The sequence below is a fragment of the Gambusia affinis genome, linkage group LG20 (assembly GCF_019740435.1).
Source record: "Gambusia affinis linkage group LG20, SWU_Gaff_1.0, whole genome shotgun sequence".
NCBI classification, from domain to species: domain Eukaryota; kingdom Metazoa; phylum Chordata; class Actinopteri; order Cyprinodontiformes; family Poeciliidae; genus Gambusia; species Gambusia affinis.
In genome coordinates this window covers 23598796-23617408 of record NC_057887.1, presented here as the reverse complement: position 1 = coordinate 23617408, position 18613 = coordinate 23598796, and the positions used below count along the sequence as shown (strand labels likewise).

The following is an 18613-nucleotide window of genomic DNA, read 5'->3' as shown; positions in this document are numbered from 1 at the left end:
GCTGCCTGTGGCAGATCAAACAGGATCATCATGAGTCCGTCTGAAGAGGAAAAGGGCCGACTCCAGGCAGGTCACAGAGCTGGGTGACCTCTGACCTTTGAAGCTGTGCAGTCTCTGCATCAGCACTGCAGCCTCTTTCTCTCACGTTCTGCAGTGTGTCATTTCAGTCCTGCTAATGAGTTTCTCTGCATCTGCTGATGCTTCAGGCAAGAGCGGCCAGCTGCCGATGCATCACACACACCAACACACACACACACACACCAACACACACACACTGACAGCTCCTAACCAGCTGATTTTTCGGCCTGTTGAATCGCACCATGCTGCAGCTCTCATCAACTTTTTACCAAACATTTGATTTTATTCGCTGCTGCCGTCGTTCCTCCTCTCGCCATCATGGCTGTCGAGTTTTGGGCTCAGTGTAAAATCTTTCTCTGCAGCTTTGATCGCAGGTCTGATATCTATGACGATGCATTAAAGGGTCACTGTCAACAGAAAATATGAAGGAACGCGTTTTCCTGCGGTTTGGTCCAAAGCTTCAGAGAAACATCAAACCAAACTGCAATTAGAATAAAATAAGGCTACAACGAATCTAACAGCAAAAACTGCATCAAGAAGAAAACTGGCTGCACAAACGTTAGTCCTCCAGGCCACTAGGGGGAGACAGAGTAACAATGTTAGCTACCAACTCTAGCGGTTGGCAGCTAACATTGTTACAGAATAATAATATTCAACACAAAGTATTGTCCTTCCTCCAACTTTCTACTGGACATCCCGTCTTTACTGAGGGTCTGCTGGTCGACTCCCCCTGCTGGCCTGGAGGAAAAATGTTTTGTGGAGCCAGTTTACAGGGTTTTATACTTGCTGCTGGTTTTTTATCTTTTCAGGTTTGTGTGTTTACATCTGTCGCACACTGTAGATCAGGGGTGTCCAAAGTGTGTCCCGGGGGCCATTTGTGGCCCTGTTAGTAATTCTGAGGCCCCAGACTGCAGTTCAAGGATTACAAATTTGTCCCTCTACTGGAAACTTTTCACATTTAATTCTTCCTTCATGGAAAGTGTTAGGCACAAAGTATTTTTATTTTACTAGCCATGTTTTCTTTTAATTTTGGTTTTGAACAAAGTTCTAAATTTTATTGTTTAGGAATAAAAATATTTTTTATACCAAAATAAACTGAAAAAATTACTCAAAATGTTTGTTTCACTAAAATATTTAGTTTAATTTATTGAGTAGCATAAAAAAATTCACAAAACTATTTTGAGTTTCTAAAAACAAAATGGCCCCCGAGTTTATCTGGTCCCTGAGTCACATGTACGGAAATAAAATCATATCTTTTAAATGTAACGGAGCTGCTTAGAGCTGGACATGTTTGTGTTTATGGTTTATGAGTCATGAGGTCGTTTGGAGGTCATCTGGCGGACAGGAAGCAGAGACCTGGTGGGAACATCATCAACAAACTGAGTCACTGCTGCTGCTTCACAGATTAAATGAATATGTTGAAGCAGGGAAGTGGTTATATAACCACCATGGTAGGTCAACATGCACGTGGATTTACTAATTTTAGGATTTTAATTAATTTGCTGCTGAATTAATGGCTGTAACGGAGCATCCATGAGCTTTTAATAAGACGGCTTTAACTTGTTATGAACCAACAGTCTAAGAGTCGAGTTCTGCTTTCATTTTGTTAGAAGTTTAACAGCAGCTCACCTGGAGGAGGAAAGGTGTTGACCTCTGAAAACCAGCACAGACTGGATGGAAATAATGGAGACAGACACACACACACACACACACACACACACACACACACACACTATAAGTGGGACTCTTTTACCAACTCATGATTCTTCATCATTTCTGCTTCAGTCGATTTGTGATCAAAGGATCAGTCAGACTGCAGCAGATCTGAATGGAGACATTAAAGTGTTTTAAATATTAATCCATGCTTAAACTAAATTCCTATCTGGATCCTCCATTTTGTTTTAACGAAGTGTCACGGACAGAGAGCGCCACCTTTCTGCAGAGCGGGTTTAAATTTCCACCCAGGAGTTTTTATCCATCTGAAAGTATTTGGAGTTATTCAGTGAAAAATCAGAAAAAATATTCAAAATTTAACATCGTGTCTGATAAACGTTTCTTAAAAATATTTATGTCGCCTGCAGATACAGAAACCCCGCCCACAACCTTTCAACCAATCACAGCTCAGCTCTCAGACCGGACCATCTGACCAATCACATCCCGCCTCTGTGTTCCGTACCGATCCTTCTAACCAATCAGCTCAGAGTTCTATACCGGACAGAACTGCTAGCTTGGCTGCGCTGTAGCTTAACTAGCTCCGTATTAGCGGTGTTCCTGAAGTTCTCCGTCTTCATTTGGTGAACTTTGAACTCGGTGAAGCTCGTGTCCAGCTCGGTTTTCTTCCGAGAAATTCAGGTAAAAACAAAAAAAAGAGTCCAAATATTTTCCTTCAACAAAGACAGAGCCACTTGAATTTCTTTCATCTCCTCTTCGTTTCTTCCTGCCAGGCATACGTTTCAGTACCGTCTCCATGGCAACGCCAGAACTCCCGCTTAGTTACAAGATGGAAGCCGACGGAGAGGCTGTGTGTTTTATTGTTTAAAATTAATATTAGGACGTTAAAATGATTCTGAATCAATCTTTTGGCCGACTGCTGGTAAAAACAATCCGTTCTGTAGAAATGCAACCTGGGGAGCAAACAGAGATCAAACTGCTGCTTTATGCTCAGTTTTCCATGAAGCATCAGTGTGTGTGTGCGTTTTACTGAGCACACACACACACACACACACGCCCACACACACACACAGTGTGCACAGAGACACACCCAGACTTCACTAATCTGCCACTTAAATCTCAGGAAGCTTTAAAGCTTTATCCAGCTGCTTCCTGTTTCTCTCAGTCGGGCCTCAAATCTTTCTCTTCTGCTTTTGGTGATGAAGATGCTTTTTTTAAACCGGTTCAGTCCTTCAGCTGAACCCAACAGAACCTGAACTTCACTGAACTCTGGCCTCTTTATTAGGTACACCTACCAGGTATTGAGCTGGAAACTTGATTTATTCATAACAGACGTTGAATCATAATTAAATGCTTTGGCCCAGGTTGCCATGGCAGCATCCAGACAAACAGTGCGACCTCACCTTGTTCCCAATGGCTTTCTTGGGTGGGAAGCTGAAGGTGTCCACCTGTGGGAACTGGGACCTCAGCTGGTTGTGCAGCTCTCTGAACTCGGTGTAGCGTCTGTAGACGTTCCACTCGTTGTCCAGGATGCGGATGTAAACCTGAGGACAGGAAGACGCATCAACCGTCACTCATCTGTGTGAGGAAGCCGACAGGAAGCCACACAGCGCCGGGCTGCGCTCTGCACGCTGCTCAGTGGAGGCTTCAGGATAAACGGCTCGGCCTTTTTACCACTTACATACAGAAACAGAGCAGAAAGTGTCTGCAGTCGTGACTGCACCGCCACCATTTCCATGCACCATTAGCTGCTTTATTCAGACTCATGAAAGATGGAGAGAGAGAGAGAGAGATGAGCCTTTTAGAGGACAGAGAGGAGAGTCGGGTTTTATTCTCACTGAAGGAAAAACAGGCGACACAAAACACACAAACAGCTGAAGAGTTTTAACACAAACAGAGAGAAACGTGAATACAGAAACATCAGGAAAAATACATCAATTATCTTCTCCGTTTGAGGCGCCAGCAGCCCTTCAACATCCTCACAATTCATGAAATCAAATGACAGAAAAACTCACAGTAGAGGATCGATGTGAAGCAGGAGGAGATTAGCTGCTTCTAACTTAAATTATCTGAATGGAAAAACTCCCGTTTTCAGTAAAACGCTGTTTTGCTGGGATGAAGTGGTTTTTATTAAATACATGTTTCACTGAACTGCAACAGAAACATTTTTTTCACTTCGTACGAGTCACATGATCAACATTCGGATGTTACTACTGGTGAAAACCATGAAGAAGACGACAGGAAGTGTTCTTCTTCATGGTTTGTTCAGAGCCTCACGGTTCATAAAAACTCATTTCAACATGTTGAATTGAGAACGTTAATGAAAAATGTCCGACTCAAAACGCTGCATGTGTAAGAGCTCCCAAGTAGGCAGGGCTTATCACTGCATAAGACTCCTCTGATTGGCTGATAGATGAGCGCTGGCAGCAGGAATTACGATCATCTCATGTTTAAATCCGTTGCTGCCAAAATTAATGACTTACTGTGATTTTAATTTCATTTTTATTTAATAGAAACAGCTATTATAAAACTGTCTCACCTGGTAGTAAAGAACTACTGGTGTTTTAATTTGCACCTGTTTGACTGGAAAACCTGGGATCCAAACTTTACCAATCCGTAAACAGACGTGTTCATGGTTTAGACTCATATTTTCATTTCAGGTTGGATAAATTAACTGGCTGTTAATTTAGGTTTTCTGCTGGTTTTGTTAAATGAACCAGAAACACATTTAGATCAGTGAATTTAATTAGTTTTCACTGCCGGGTTATCAGAGGAAGCAACTTTAAATCTGACTAACGGTCGGATGAACGGGTCCAAGCAGAACCAGAACCAGAGTTTAACGGATCTGGGTTCGGCTCCAGCTGCATCCGACAGCAATGGTCTAATCAAAGTCCAGCGTGGAGGGTTTTTATTTCCAGACTTCATGATCTGCCACGTCCAACCGCTACGCTCCAACAGTGTGTGTGTGTGTGTGTGTGTGTGTGTGTGTGAGAAAGTAAGCAGCGCCTGAACTCTCCATCTCGTTCTTCACACGACTATTTTGGTCCGGTGTGCCGATGAGTTCGACACGGCGGCCGCTTCCAGGAGAGGCTGTGAAACTCGGCGCTTCCATCGTCTAATTAAACAATTAGCGTCTCCTTCCGCCCACGCCCAGAGAGGATGCTGGGAGAAAACTCACAGTTTTACCTCCCAGCGTCCAGCAGCGATCAGAACAGCTTCATTGTTTTCATGTAAAACTCATTTTTATTAGTTTGGACCACATATTCACTTTAGTTTTGTTTTCATTGTTTGAAAATGTTTCTTTTCAGTTTAGTTTTTATCTATTTCAGTTATACTTTTAGTTTTTTTATATATAATACCAGGAACAAGAATCAAACTGTTTTTCTATAGTTGTAAGAAAATCCCAGAAAACATCACAGTTTGAGAAAATGTTTTCATTTCAAACATCTCAGGCAGGTATAAAAGATTTACGGCAGAGAAACTTTCAAAGTTTCGGTAAAGATAATAAGAGCAGCGGCAGGTTGGCTTCAGCCTTTTCATTTTAATAACACATTTCATCTGGAACTGTCCGTCATCCAAAACCCTCGTGAAACTCAAAGTCATCCCAGATCGGATTTTAGCGCTTCTTCCTGACTTCTGCTGAAGTGGCGCCATCTGCTGGCAGAAAGCGGCACAGCAAGAAAAACCAGCAACAACCAGAAACCTCATGGGAATGAAACAACAAAAACGGAGCACATTTTCCAATAACTCAGTTATTTTTAGTCAGTTTTGTCCTAACGGCCCGGTTAGACCAACAGGAAGTGGTTCTGATCGGCGTGGAAGCTCAGGAGTAAACCCAACAGGAAATGGACTCTGATTTGGCTGGGACAGGCTGATGTGTCTCTGTTGTTTTCTGATGTGATGCTGCACAGCAGGAAGCCCAGATGAAGCGACAGCAGCGGCTGACATGATGGGAGCGGACGGCGCCGCTAATGGAGCGGAGCCGCTGCCGCCAGCACTTCAGGAGCGAAGCTCCAAAAAACTTCTGGAAGGCAACGAGGAAACTTCCTGTTGCTTTAAATTCAGATAAAAAACATCTTTCACGTTTTCTGCCCTGATATTCAGTCAGAAAATAAGATATTTTAATACATATTTCACTAAAGTTTAAAATGTGTTCCTATCTGACCAATCAGGACGTCCACAGCTGGCGGCCCGATCCAGGAAAAACTCATCTCTCCTCAGCAGGATTTTCTATTAAAGCAGCTTAAACCGGGTTCCAGTGCATCACTGTGCAAATCTTTACAACTAAAAAGTGTAAATTAGTCAGAAACAGGAAATGGAGCCAAACGGGAAACAAGCGGCCTGGACTTGTTATGAACTTAACGGTTTTAGTGCCAAGCAGTCAGACAGTTCTCAGATAAAACAGGAAGTAGGTTGGGCTGCTGTCAGTTGGAGCCAGTTCAAGTTTCCCCCATGCAGAGAGTGAATCTTCATCAGCGCAGACAGAGCGTCTGCTTGGAGTATAGCAGGAGAAATTAACATTATTACTATTATTATTATTATTATTATTACTCTGAAAATGATTTTTAAGAATTTTAGAGTTTATTTTGCATCTCAAAGTTCAGATGATCACACCAGGAAATATTTTAACGTTTCTAAAGCAGATCATATTGGAAGGGGTTAAAGGTCACCACTGAACATAACAAATATTTAACAACTTAACATTTGATGCAAAACAAAACAGAAAAGGATGTAAAGAGCAGAGTAGAAACCGTTTCACTTTGAGATTCACTGGGCTTAAAAATGCAAGCGACAAACGTCGATATGTGACTTTTAACAGAAACTCAGAGTTTTATGTTAAAAATGAAACAAGAGAAGAAATCTAGCGACTCTAAACTCATGAATCAATGAATTTCAATCACTCTTCTGGTTTGTTATTCTGTCCAATTTTTATGTTTGACGTGAAAAACATTTCAGAAAAATCACCTTGAACAATTTCAGCTTGTGACAAATGGCTGCAATTTGCGACAACTTGATTACAGCCGCCAAGGTTTCTGACACGTTAACGGTGAAAAACATCGCTGGATTAAATTCAGGCATTAAATTTGCATCAAACTCAGATGCAGAAAAACAGGAAAAGTGGATTTATGAAACTCCAAACCTGCACTGGATTTTATATCTGAAATAATGTTCAGATATTAAAAAACATTTTGTCGACAGAATCAGGAAACTCTCCTCTGGTGCAGAATTATGAAGCAAAATTAAAATCTTTTTGGTTTTAATATGGTTGAATGCAATCTGTTTACTAATGGGGATGTTGTCAGTGGGTTGCCATGGCAACCAGCGTGCAGGTGTAGCACAAAGCTAACGGCAGGAAACAGAGAGTTTGAGGTTTTTTTGGCATTATTTTCCTTTTTCTGTGTCGCACTGCAGTTCATTAAAGTTAAACGATAAAACTGGAGTTATTGTCTCGTTTTGCAATATTCATAAGATAAAATTTAAAAAAACAATAGCAAACTATGCTTCCTTCAGCAACAATAATGTAAAACTAAATTAATTCTTCACTGTAAAAGAAACAAATGTTTAGTCCTCTCTTGACAGAAACCAAATATTTCATAGATTTATATTGAGAAAAAATATTTTAATCTACGCATCTGCAGTTTTCTCAGCTTTAATTTGAACCATATTTTACAGAAATCTGATAAGAAAAGAGCCGTTATGAACGTTTTTGTTCATATGTCTGGTCGTGTCAGCTGTCACTGATTTAACTGGATCCCTGACAGTTAGCTTAGCGGCTAACAGGCGTCGTTGTGTCCAGTCATGAACATAAATACCATAAATCTGCTTTTAGAGGGTTAATGCTGTATGAAACAAATAAACAGCAGGCAGATGGAACGTGTTTTATGTTTCTAACGTCTTAAACACAACAACAACGTTTAACGTCTGTAGACCAGCCTCCTCTCTGAATCATGAAGCTCTGTCTTTATCGGCATCAGAAATCCGGGCGCCGGCCGCGGGGGGGGGGGCGTCCCCCCGCCCCCCCGCGGTGACAGGGCCGTAATGAAGCTTCAGACGGATCCAGTGGAAACCAGTTGATGGGGTTTGTCTGATGTGATGAACTGTGACAAACCCACTTCCATTGTGTTGCACTTAAAAGGCCCGTTAGATCAGCGCTGCGATGAAAGCAGAACCAGTCAGCAGAACCGGGCCGGTACAGCGCCGCCGTTTACTGTCGCATGTCAGCAGCAAACCGGCTGCTGTCAGCCGCCGGCGCGGCGAAGGGAAACGTTTCATCATTACAGCAAGAGATTTTTCTGTCCGTCCACTAGAGAAGGATTCAGGTGCAGAAAGTTGTTTCTTCATTGATCAGCAACGTGTTCATTCCCACGCTAACGAGGCCGATGCATAATTAATACCAACCTTCAGTGCTGAAGGTTTTCTCTCTGAATATGGCTGCATTTCAACACAAAACATTTCATACAGGAACAGAGCAGCAGACAGAACATGCTACTTTATTAGCAGAGAGCTAAAGAAATAAATCCAGAAATCACAATTTTAATTTACTACGATTCAGAATCAACTTAAAACATCTTAAAACCAACTTTAAAAAATAAAAACCAAACTAAACCCTCTGTCTGTCGGCCTCCAATTTGCAACAACGTGGAATGCTTTACCGTCGCCATGGAGACGGTAGCATATGGTGAAGCTGAGCTACATGCTAACATCAGATTTTTTTCTGCGTGGTCGTTCCTGCGTCGCATTTAATTCGGCGGCAGTAGGAAGTCGGTGTGAACGGTTTGCAACCACAGAGCAGGAACATAAAAACTATCCGATACGATTTAGTTCCAGGAACCGATCGGATCCATTTTCTGGTGAAAGAATCAGAATCAGGCCGTTTAGACTGCAGTAAAAAGTTGGATTTGGTTCACATTCGCCTGCTGAACCGTCGAAGGAGAGAAAACATCAGCAGTTCAGTAAAAGAATCATTAACTCTGAGCTACAGATCCTGATTGGAGCTCGTTTATAAAAACAGACATGAAGACGTAAGAGCAACCCGACCGCCGGTCTATTTTAGAGAGAGGGAGCAAAAGAACCGTCTCAAGTTATCTCCCTTCTCTTCACGGATCGTTGTTGGTCGTGCATTTACCTAATTATGCAGAAAATAGAAGTCATTTAGAGGATTTAGGAGGAGCGCAGTGAGACGGTGGCGAAGGGCAGGAAACGAACGTTATCGGTGTGGAGATTCAGGATCTGTTCAGAGAAAGTCCAGAGTCCTCTGATCACTTCATGAAAACACCGACGGGGTTTAATCCCACAGAGGTCGTCCAGATTTCACACCTCGCTGCGTTACGAGTCGCCACTGCAGGTCAGCATGGAGTCAGAAAAAACACCAACATGAGTCCAAATCATAATCAATTCTAGGTTCTCATGTGACGTCACATTCTAACTGACAGCCATCTTGGTAGACAGTTGCTATGACAACAATAAACAAGCCAGAAGTTTAGAACTAGCTCTCGCCTCGTTCCTAATTAACTTATGAATAATAGAAGTATATTACAACCATTAATCAATTACAGTTTTTCAGTACTCTATCCGCCGGTGTAATACTAAGATAAACATCAGTGATATTTCCTGTAGTACTTACTGCCGAACTAGCAGCGTTAGCTTAGCTAATGTAGCTTTTATCTGCTAGCTAACACGGACATGTAGCCTAGGTGTTTGTTACTACATGTACTCACTCTGCCAGTCAGCAGAACCTCGTTTTTGACACGAAGAGTTCGTAGGTCCTCTAGAAATCCGTTTAAACTTTGACTGTCTGGATTTCAGGCTGTGAAGCTCCTCCATGCTGGATAAACTCTTCCTGTTCACTAAGCAGTGAACTGTGTCACAGTAGGAGGTCAGAGGCAGCTCGTTCACACCGTCTGACATGTTTCCGTTCTCCGTCTCATACGGGTCGATCCACACAGATCACATTTTCTTTACATATATTTCTCCCATCGTTCTGACGCTTTGCGCTGCGCTGGATCACCAAGATGGCGCCGATCACTTCCTGTTCAGGTTTGTGGGAAACTTCAGGAAGACAATCCATGAAAACCAGGACAGAATTTAAAACTCTGGTCCCGACAGATCAAATGCAGCCGCTGCATCCAGACAAACGCTCCATAAATGTTTACATGTTTCGCCGCTGATCTCATCCTGAAATGCATTGTGGGTCGGGAGGTTTGGTTCTCATAGCAAAACGAGAGAAAACAGTTTTAAAAGTAAATTTGGTGGGTCAAACATAAAAAGCTTAGAGTGGTTTTGCTTTGTTAGCTGCAAATAAATGTTTTATTAACATAATTTGACTGAAACCTATTTAACATTTTAATTTATCACAGACGCTTTTAGATAAAATAGTGCAAAACTAAAATTTACACAAACGTGAAACTTTAGCAGAAAAACAAAGACAGAATTTTAAACAACGTATTTAGTTTATCGGCTGATCGGCTTAAGTTAAATGAACTTAATCACCATGGCAACAATATTTTGTCAATTTGATGTAAAATTCTGCTTTTCATCAGAATCATCCAGATTAACTGCAATAAAGGCTTTAAATGTTTTACTGTGTGGAAGAATCTGTACAAGGTTTTTACTCTTTAATCTGAATTAATGAAATAAATTCATGTTTTTGATGATATTCTGATTCAGAGAGATTTGGTTTTACCTTAACCTGAGTAAAAAATACTTCACACCAACATTATTTAACAGCTACAGAGTTAAACTAATTAAATTAACCAATTAAGAAAAAAACAGCATTTAATTAAAATATTCACCCTGTTTTTGGCAGATTTTATATTTGGCTGAAACAAAAAGCTGGCTGTCACTTGGACTATAATGAATTTTAAAGATAAAGCAGAATAATTAGAAACAGGTGGAGGCGATATGGTAATGAGAGAGAGAGTCAGTGAGTCGAGACCATGGAAATGGAAATGAATTAATTAAAATATTCACTTCTGAAGCAAAACTTACAAAGCAAAGTTGACTGACTGAATATTTAACCAAATTTAAAGAGTCGCAGAAACTTTAGACCCCTCTCAATAAGAAGAGTAAAAACGGAAAAGAGAGAAAATGTAAAAATACAGGAAAAAATTAAACAAAATAAAAACTGCTGCTGGAGGCTGAAAGGCCCAAAAACATTCAAAATACTTCAGGTTCCATGAAATCTGTGGTATTTTAATTTTAGTTACAAAAACAATTTTACTTTTCTATTTTTACCTGCTAAAAAATATTAAATAAAACATTAAATTAAAACATTTGGATTTTGATTAAAAAACCTGCAAACCAAATCCTAAACCTTTAAGGTAGATCAACGTTTTCTAGATTTTTCTTATTTTACTCACTTTGCTTTATTTCACCAGGTTTATTAAATGCATTTTAGCTGAAACTGCTGGACGTTTTTGGTCCTTATTGCTGATCATTTAAACCAAAACCTGGATAAATATTTTGTATTTTCCATTTTATGATTTTAATTGCATCTAAAAGCCAAAGTGCATTTGCAGAACTTCAACAACCTCTTGCAGCAGGAAACATAATGAAAAAGTGAATGTTTTGTTTTCAGTGGGCTGAAAATATGAGAAATCTTTTTTCTGCTCATCAAAACGGAGCAGAAAGGAGAGAAGTTTTACAATCAGCTCGTTCTGTTTCTGAACGGGAGAAAACGTCACGAGCCCAAACATGAGGACCAACATTTAGTCTTAAATAAACGGCCTGACTTATTTTATAAATATTATATCATATTATTTTCTAAATGCCGCTGCTGACCTGCAGGAAGCGTGAGGAGACGAAACGAAAGCTGAGAGCGAGTCTGAACAGAACGTCAGGTTCTCTGCTGCTGTACGATTCCAGATGAAATAAAGTTATTGCTGCTGCGCAAACAGGCTTCCCTTCAAAATAAGAGCATGAAGATAAATATGAAGAATTCATAACAATTGATAAACAAAACTGATGAACTTCATTCAGCTCGACGTTTAGAAAACACGTATTGAAAAAAATGAGTTAAGGAAAGCTAAATGCGCTAATCATCTTCAAGTTAGCAAAAATGCTAAAGTGAAACACAAAAAATAGATCTGCTATTAGCGCGTTAGCGGGTTAGCAGAAGTGTGGCAACTACCGAGCGTCTTAAACTGAATTTCATTTTGAGTATTTTAGATGCTCCAAATTTTCAGCAAATAATTTGAGGTCACACGGCTATGTGGGGTAATTAGAGTTTTAACATTTTAAGATGCCTTTTATTAGAGATTAGCATGGCTGGAACAATTAGCTTAAATAAAGCAGAAGTCTTTCTGTGTGTGTGTTAATCTTTATAGAGCCTCAAAGATATTCAAACGGCTGCAAACATGAAAATCAGAGGAATAAAACAGAAACTTTGCTACATTCAGTTCAGACCTTCCTGTTATCTGACTAAAGTCTTGCTCTCTCTTGCTCTCTGGCAGCCTGGCTGAATGAAATGTGTTCCTGTAAACAGCTTCTCAGATCTCTGAGCTTCTCCAGACTTCATGATAACAATACCCAACTCTGAGTCTTCCTCACCAAGTAGCAACTTCCACACTGAAGAGTGTTGCCAACACAACCCAACGGTTCCTACGGCCATTAACAGATTGGAAAAAGTTCCCAATTTGAAGTTTCTGACTCAGTTCTTAGTGCACCCGAGCAGCGGCAGCATCTCAGCCTGTTTGTGGTGAAAGGTTCTGGATAGCTGCGCTGATTAAACGGCCTAAAATGGCGGCGAACAGAGCGGCGCTGATGACAGCGCTCGCTCAATCTGTGACTGACGGATGAACGACCAGCACAACAATTGGAATTATCATCATCGTTTTGGTAAAACATTCATCATCAGTATAATCTCCCTCCATCACCAGCCGGCCATTATCATAAGCATAATGCCTCCCGTGCGCACACCGACGTCGAGGGGAGAGGATGATGGACAGCGCGGCGTCAGCCAGAGCCAGAACGCTCGCCTGCCTCTGATTGTTACCCCGATGCATGAATTTAAAGTTCATATTAATACATATGGATGGATCTGCACAGCTAGCGCCGCCTGCGGCTAATCAGAACAAATTAAAGGTCTGAACACATTTTACACGCCGTACTCCTCTGGGGGAAACGGACCAACTCAAGCACCGATGCGTGCAGCGTCAACGAGCGCATGTCAATTATTCATCGGCCGGCTGATTTCTGCGGTTTGCGATTTAAAGCCTCCGGGTGGCGCCGTGGCAGGAGGGGCGTTTTATGCAACGCCTCGTAGCTGGGGCCACTTCTTCTTCTCTGAGGACACAAACCGCTGCAGCAAGAGGCGCTGCGTTCTTTACACCGAGGCGGTGTTAGTTAGCAGCCAGGAGGACGGACAGAAACAGAGGAGCTGGAGGGAAGCTGCAGCACAGACTCTGGCCGTTAGCATCACTAGAGCAGCAGGAGCTGAAACTCGACTTTCAGCTGGAAAGACGAGCGCGGCTTTCCGCCGATCAAAGAGAGCGGCTCGTTTAAAACATATGAACATTTATCTGGTGAGCTTGAGCAGCTCCTGATCCTCCCGCCTTGTTTCACCCGAGCAGTGGAGCTGAGGTCAAACCTGAGTCACCAGCGGCGCTGCGCCCTGATTGGATGAGGCCTGAAGGTCGGTGGGGAGAGGAAAACAAGCTACAGAGGAAGAGGAGGAGAAGAAGAATGAAGAAAACCAGTAAACAGGACGGGACAGAAGAAGAACACTTTGGGATGGAAAAAACCTCAAATACTTAAACCAGCCAATAGATGGAGCTAGTGAGCATCAACTAAACTTTATCCTCTGCTAATCTCGCATGAAGCTGCAGTTTGTAACTTTTATTAAAGACAAACATGCTTTTGACATATTTATTAAACATGTTTGTTATGAGACAGATAATCTATGAAAATATTGATTTCCTGCTAGAAATGCTCCAAAAACAACCAATCAGAGCCAGGAGGAGGGGCTTAGTGCTGTCAATCATCCTTGTGCACCTGCTGCTAAATGTGTCAATGACTGAGAAACACCTTATTGTTGCAGGAAAACCTTTGTGGCTATTTTAACTAGCCTCAGCATTCACAGCAGAATCTGCTATCAGGAAGCAGCAGTGCGTACACGAGGGTGATTGAGAGCGCCAAGACCCGCCTCCTGGCTCTGACTGGCTGTTTCTGGTTAGCACTGGGAGAAAGCAGAGGAGCCCAATGTTTTCACAGATTATCTGTTTAATGTTAAACTGTCAAAATTTTAAACAAATACATAGAAAATGTGTATTTCTAACGAAAGCGTAAACAACCCTGGTCAGAGATCAGATATTATTTGAGTCTTTGAGATGCTAATCAGCTGATCCAGGTTGTGAAATGAGACCTCGTTGCCATGGTTATGCATCACAACTGTCAACATTTCCAGAAACAGAAGAGGAGGGAATAACTGTCCAAAATGCAACAACTCAACCAGAAAAATGATCTAGAAAAGTCTAAAAAAGAAGCAATGAGAACGAACAGAGCTGCTCCAACCATGAGCGGCGATATTCTAGAACGGCCTAGTCAAAGTCCAGACCTGAGTCCAACTAAGGTGAGACTTGAAACTGTTGATCTGATCTGACCAAATATTTTACACTGAAAAACAGACGAAGAACTTGAGTCTCCAGATGTTCAGAGCTGGAAGTGAAATCAGCCAGAAGTTCATTTCACTGCACTTCCTTCATCATCATCATCATCATCATCATCCACTGATACCTCTCTTCGGGAAGCGCAAACCTTTTGGTAGCGAAGCGCTAACTTGCTGCTTTAAAGCAACATTACGGCTCCAGAAAGGAAGAGAAGCCGGAGGGACGGTGGCCCAGAGGACACTAAAAGCTCAATCTAACTTCTAATGGGAAAACGCATCAGCCCCTCACTCCATCACTGTCTGTCTGCCGTCATCCATCCAGAGCCTTTCTGCACTCTGGATGGAAGTCATTTCAGAGAATGAAATGTCTGCTGCAGGAGAGACGAATGGAGACAGAAAGGACAGAGAGATGAGGATGGGAGGCGTTCAGGGACAGGCCGGCGTTAGCATTTTGTGTCTTTAAGCTTCACTTTAACTTCCACTGATTTTTCTGTATGTATTTAGCAGTTTAGTTTTAGCTTCTGCAATTTCTTCATGTTTACAGGTTCAGCTCTAACTTCTGTTAAGTTTTCATGATTTTAGCGGTTTGTCATTAGCTCCTGCTAAATTTTTAAGTGCATTTAGTGTTAGCTTCCACTAATTTAGCTTTATAGCAGATTAGCATTAGTGCTAAGTGGCTTAGCATTAGCATGCCCAGTGTATTTTATGTGTTAGCAGCTTACCGCTAGCTTCTGCTATTGTTTTTTGTGTTTAGTGGTTTAGCATTAGCAAAGCTAAAATTCTTGTTTTGCATATTGGTGGTTAGTGAACCAAACTTTTTACTCAACTTTCCCACCATTGGTGATAACTACAGCTGATCTTAGTTCAAAGAAACATTCTCCATTACATCTATGGCAGCCATTTTGAAAAATGTCCACTAAAACGGAAACACAAGGTGGAAAAAATTGCTATGATTTCCTTTGGTTCAAAATCTGAAGGATATGATTTAACTTCTAACTATTGATTTTAGTGGACAAATTCATTTTCCATGCCAACCATGGCGGCCATCTTGGAAAATCAAAAACTTCCGTATGATTTAACACCAAATGTATTCATCTCTCCTTGACAATTATGGCCACCATGTAATCTGGGAACAGGAGAACCAGGTAATGAAGCGTTGCTGAAATACAGAAGGATCAGCAGCAGAAGTTTCCCCAGACCCGGTTCTGCCTCGGTTCTGATCGGCTCCAGCTGAGCAGGCCGAGCCTGAACCGGAGGAACGGTGAGCGTGTTCTCCTCAGGACACTCTCAGCTCTTTAAAAGAGTCGGCTTCACGTTCAATCCCCTCAGCAGCCTCACCTTAACAACGGCAACTCCGCTAACCTTGGCCATCCATTAGCCGCCTAAGAACAAAAGCCGTTTCCACAGGGAGCCATTAGACGGATATAGCTCTGGGAAGGGAAGCATCCAACACACCAGATGGGCCGCGCTTCATCCGCGCTCCAGGGCTGAACTGAGTCTCTCAGAGATCATTACTGGGAAGGAGGAATCAGGCTGGAGTCCATCCTCCAGTCTAACAAAACTCCCCGTGAAACGACTCCATTGAAAACAATCAGAACCAACAGCATTCAAACTGCTTCAGCTCTTCGTTCTGCAGATTTACTTCACAGGTCTAGACTGTGACCAGAACCAGAACCAGAACCTCTGCAGTCAAACTGAGGTATTTGTAGAAGGCAGTTATTGAAATATAAAAGTAAAAACACAGATGCTTAATAATTACACTACTGAGGGTGGAAGTTGAGTGAATTCATGCCACACTTTTCAGATTTGTATTTGTATAGATTAAGAAAAGCATCATGTGCTGCTTTGCTCTGCGAGTTTCTCTCATATGATCCCAGTGAAATACATTAAAGTTTGTGGACATGAATCCGCGGTACGTTTAATGAAATGTGTGCCGTTCCCCAACAGACGCTGCAAAACGCAGGAATTATAACAATCCATCTCATTTTCCGTTGCGGCGCTGTCAGCAGGAAGGAGATGTTTTCACCCAGAAAGGCTTCTTCCCCGCGCTGCGATCCGAGTCCCGGGTCTGAATTTGCATCTATTATGCATAAGTGGAGCTGAGCCTGGTTGCCAGCCTGACCATCAGCGACTAGAGAAGATGTGCCTGCTGTCTCCTGCTGTCCTTCATGGTTTCCTGCTTCACTCTGCACCTCTCAGCACCATGCCTGTGTGTGTGTGTGTGTGTGTGTCACATAGGTGTGTGAAGCATCGTGATGAATGTGTATGTGCAACAAACGTCATATTTGTATCAACTGAACATGTGTGTGTTTGCACATGTATGACACATTGTGACAGTCTAAAGGTTGTGAAGGTCTGTCTGTCTCTGGAGGTTGGACCAGGTGTGTGTGTGTGTGTGAGCTGACAGAGCTGAGGTGGAACACCTTGTTAATGTGACAGAGTCGGTGAAGCAGTCGTCCGGGTAACGGGCCTCAGGTGTCTCTTCGGCTGCGCTGCCTGTCAGATGAAACGGCAGGATCTCAGCTCCTTCAGCTTCCTGCATCCAGTCAGCGATTCTCAGTCCGAGTGGAGCATCTCAGCGAGTTTAGCAGCTGTGTTGTTGGAGCGTTTATCATGTGACCAATCAGACTGAAGGGTCACAGAACAAACCGCCAGGATTCCTGGACAGGGTTCAGTCTGGAGGAACCGGAGAGGTCAGTGGGGTCACGATGAAGACGAGGGGCTGACCTTCATCATCATCATCATCATCAGGATCCAGACTCTCTGGACTCTCTGGTGTTTCTGGTTCTAAATCTTCTACATGTTTCCTCAGATGTTCGGTAAACATGATGACTACAGTGGCACTAGCTACCCTGATCAGGCAAAACATTATGACCACAGACAGATGGGCTGATGACTCTGATCTGTGCAGAATCAGCTGCAGTTCTTGTGGGATGTGAGTGATGGGAGCGCAGGAGGGCGGAGCTACACACACCTTTACAGCCAAACTTCTGCATCTTTCTTTCCTCCATTTACACTAGAATACGTTCATCAACAGAACTTTATATCCTGCATCATCCTTTAGTTTCGAATCACAGGTTTATAAAAATGCAACACAGAAGCCCTGACCATCAAGCATATGGACCAACCTGAACCGCATGAAGCTGCTGCAGCAGAGAACCAGAGTAAATGAGGAGAACCGAGACCAACACAGCTAATCAACACATGATGAGCTTTTCATGCTAATGTTGAACTCCTTCAGTCGGCCCCTCGCTGTTTTCTTAATGAACTTCCCATCCTATAATTCTCTCTTCATAACTCCGAAGGAACATTATGAATCACACACAGAAGATGGTTTTGTCCTCTGGTCAGTGGAGATGAACGTACCTGGTAGACGTGGTAGGCGTTGGCAGCTCTGCCCTGCAGGAACACGGAGGGGATCCACACATTGATGAGAGCCCGATGAGCCCTGAGGGACACCAACATGGTCGTTACCGCCATCGTTAGCATCAGCACAATGTCTACCTCCGGTTAGCAGCAGAGACCGCGGCGGAAAGTGGGAGTTTATATGTAGAGGGTAGATTTAAAGGGACAGGACACTGAGGTTTTGCTAAAAGGTTAGAGGCAGTTTCATTTACCAAAATCCATATTCAGGGAACCTGTAGGTCTCAGTAACTTTTTAATTTTTAAGACCTTTTAATGCCACCATGAATGACAAAGACAGAAAAAATATAAATATAGAGGGGATTTGGGGAAAATTTGGTATGTAACAATCAAGCATTGCAAAAACTGTGAACCTGTCATGATGGAGGGAAACAACGCTAGCTTGCAAGCATATTAGCTGCTAGTTAGCGGTAGCCTCAACCACCTCGAGGTAGAGTCCAGTGAAGATGTTGACGTGCGAATCAAAGTTTCACCTGACAGAAAAGTCCTGAACTCCCTCCATAAATTAAACTGTCAAAATTAAAGAGCTGTCCTTACGTCTCAAAATCCGACAGGCTGGGATCATCTGACGTCTGGCTTAAATCTCCTGGGATCTGGAAAAATGAGACGTGGATCATCAGAACCTGAGCAAAAATCATCACAAGATGTGAAAATGTTTCTGCCCAGGTTTCCATTTGAAGGGAAACTGGAAGAAAAAGGATGTTGGAGACGCACAAAACTGGATTTACAATCTACTAACATTTACACTTTTTACAATCTTTAGCTTTGTTCCATTAGCTTTGCCCTGTTAGCTGTGCCCTGTTAGCTTTGCCCTGTTAGCTGTGCCCTGTTAGCTTT

The 18613-nt window shown here is 42.4% G+C and overlaps 1 protein-coding gene across 1 annotated transcript in view; it reads right to left on the bottom strand.

Moving 5' to 3' along the window:
- The window catches only part of snx29 (sorting nexin 29), a 92450-nt gene that overhangs the window by 10840 nt on the left and 62997 nt on the right, over positions 1 to 18613 (bottom strand). Inside the window, exons 17-19 of the mRNA XM_044102185.1 lie at positions 18314 to 18369; positions 17720 to 17801; positions 3153 to 3293 (exon numbers count right to left, since the gene is read on the bottom strand). Coding sequence (XP_043958120.1) covers positions 3153 to 3293; positions 17720 to 17801; positions 18314 to 18369 — 279 coding nt within the window. The remainder of the gene's footprint in view (positions 1 to 3152; positions 3294 to 17719; positions 17802 to 18313; positions 18370 to 18613) is intronic.